We start from the raw sequence: 2,251 nt of genomic DNA, 5'->3' as shown, positions 1-2,251 counted from the left end.
TGTGTAATTTATGTCATGCTCCCCTCATCTCAGACTACTAGACCTGGGGCTTGGGCCCAGATTTTTCCCAGAGGTACGATCTTTTGGTAGCTGGTGTTTGATACCTAAAGCTCAGTAAACTCAGCTGGTTTGAATTATCATGGGGACTTGGGGTTATGAACTGTGTCACATCTCTCATCTCACACCTGGTGCTACAGTCACATTGAAATTCACACCATTGGCAAGTATCGCCCTTGTAATGCATTTGTTTATGCTGGATCTTCCACCTGGATGAACTTTCCTCCTCACTTCACCTCCTAGCACCGAAGTCTGCTATCTTTAGAGGTCTTGTTTAAATGCTTCCTGCCCCAGGGAGCTTCTTCTCCCCACTCCCAAGTGGGATACTCTCTTTCCTTCCAAGGCCTGGGAAACCACCTTTGATCCACACCATCAGAATGGGTCTCCTCTGTCTGTTGTCTTTGACTTAAGGTACTTTTTAAATTTCTACTTTAAGATCTTTTGAACACAAATTGAGAGATAAAAATGAGTAAGTTAATCAGCTTAAAATGATATTTACTAATCCACTGTCCATTGCATCTCCTACTGGATAATTAGCCTTCTAGAGCAGGGACAAATTTCCCACTTACATGTGTAAACATGGAGGCCAGTACACAGTAGGTGCTCAACATATGTTTATTGTAGTCTTTGGTGCTAGAATCATGCAATGACATGGGTTGATGGCTGTGAGGCTGCTGGAAACTGGGGCATAAATCCCAAAAACATCTGCTTCTTTAAAATACCATCAGCTGCCTTAAGAGGAAGAAGGAGAAGCACCATGCACTTGGGTTGAGGCGGGGGTCTCAGCACATCTGAGCAGGGGTCTCAAGAACTCACAGAAGTCAGGGCTCCAAGTAAAGCAGCTTTACTGTTGCTGTGCTGAAGAGGCAAGTGGACGAGAGCAGTAGCAGCGTGGCTCAGCCTAGTTCTCACCTCTCTGGAGCTGGGGACCAGGAAGTGTTTCTCAGCCCAAATGAGAGGTTGAGGGCCTGGCTCTCCAAGGGGAATTATATATACCCAAAGGTGGGGTAGGGAAAGAGCAACTGCACCTGTGCCTCAACTCTTCTGGGCTCAGTAGCCTTCACACTCTTCCTCTTTGCAGTGGTAGGTTGTGCCCCCACTTAGGCAGCGTGGCTTTCGACGAGCCCTCCTAGGCTTCTGAACCTCAGGCCTTTGGGAACTGGAATGACAGCCTTCTGAATGGGGACCACCACAAGGAGTCGAGCAGGGAGCCAGGCAGGGGTTTGATCTTTGGGGAGGGGAGCATTTGGGAACATTTGGAGGCTTCCAAGATTGCTGCTTCTGCTGTGACATTGTTTGGCTACCAGGTGGAATCTGGAAGAGAAATAGTTATATCAGGGACCCAGGCAGCATGGGCTTCTGTTTCTGTCCTCCATGACCTGGAGCTGTCAAAAATGGAGTCCAGCATTTGCAACCCACAGAACTCCATCTCAGGAGGAGAAGAATGGACTTGAAAGGACTAAATATTTGCGGAGTAAGTCTTCCCAGGGGACTCACTTACTAATAACCATGTTGATGATATGTGCTTCCTTTAAAAAAAAAAGACAAATTGTACTTAGTTGAGCTGACAGTTTGCTTTTCCCAGCTCAATGTCCACCTGGTCAAGTGCAAAGGAGAGCCAAATCTTTTCTCTTTCTCTACCTAGTCTTATTCTGTCCCCAAACTCCTAAGTCTGACTGTCCCATCTCTGCTTTTCTGGCCCTCTAACTTCTATGGCTTTCTCCCATGTTAGATGATTTGGGGTCTTTCTTTTGCAGGGATCCTCTTCCCTTCCCTTCTTTCTACCCCAAGCATCTCCTACCTGGCTTTTCAGCTCCCTAGGAAGAGACAAGAGGAGAGATCAGTACTGCCTTAGCAGCACTTGAGCTACATCCAAGTATCTCTTCAGCCAGAAGTAGCCTTACCCTAGTGGAAGATGTGTGGACAAGTTATCCCAGGAGTCTGGAGGCCTTGTGTTTCCAGGAAGTAAGAGGCTCTTTTATATATCCTCCAGCTGAAGCCTGCAGGCCACATGTCATTGGAGGACAGCCATGGAGCGGATGATTGATCTGGATATTTCACAATTTCCAGTGTTAGATTCCTCAGTTACATGTAGCTGGGATGTGGTTCAAAGGCATCTGCAGGTAGGTAAAGTGAGCAGAAGGCTGGAGCCTTCAGGTTGGCCTACATAGAAGTGGGTACACTGGCTAAGTCT

General features: G+C 47.1%; 1 protein-coding gene across 1 annotated transcript; it reads right to left on the bottom strand.

The window, feature by feature from the left end:
* Positions 1-885: 885 nt before the first annotated feature.
* Positions 886-2,013, bottom strand: LCE6A (late cornified envelope 6A). The gene is made up of 2 exons (XM_017857702.1): positions 1,859-2,013; positions 886-1,371 (listed from the first exon to the last, which is right to left on the bottom strand). The coding sequence occupies exon 2, from the start codon at positions 1,348-1,350 to the stop codon at positions 1,108-1,110; it is 243 nt and encodes an 80-aa protein (XP_017713191.1). The 5' UTR covers positions 1,351-1,371; positions 1,859-2,013; the 3' UTR covers positions 886-1,107.
* Between the last annotated feature and the right edge of the window lie 238 nt (positions 2,014-2,251).

Source organism: Rhinopithecus bieti, unplaced genomic scaffold (genome assembly GCF_001698545.2).
Source record: "Rhinopithecus bieti isolate Rb0 unplaced genomic scaffold, ASM169854v2 scaffold_45070, whole genome shotgun sequence".
NCBI lineage: Eukaryota > Metazoa > Chordata > Mammalia > Primates > Cercopithecidae > Rhinopithecus > Rhinopithecus bieti.
This window is presented reverse-complemented; position numbering and strand designations above follow the sequence as displayed.

What these genes read in the sequence shown, in the direction of transcription:
- LCE6A (XM_017857702.1), bottom strand. Translation starts at nt 1,350, where the DNA reads ATGTCACAGCAGAAGCAGCAATCTTGGAAGCCTCCAAATGTTCCCAAA.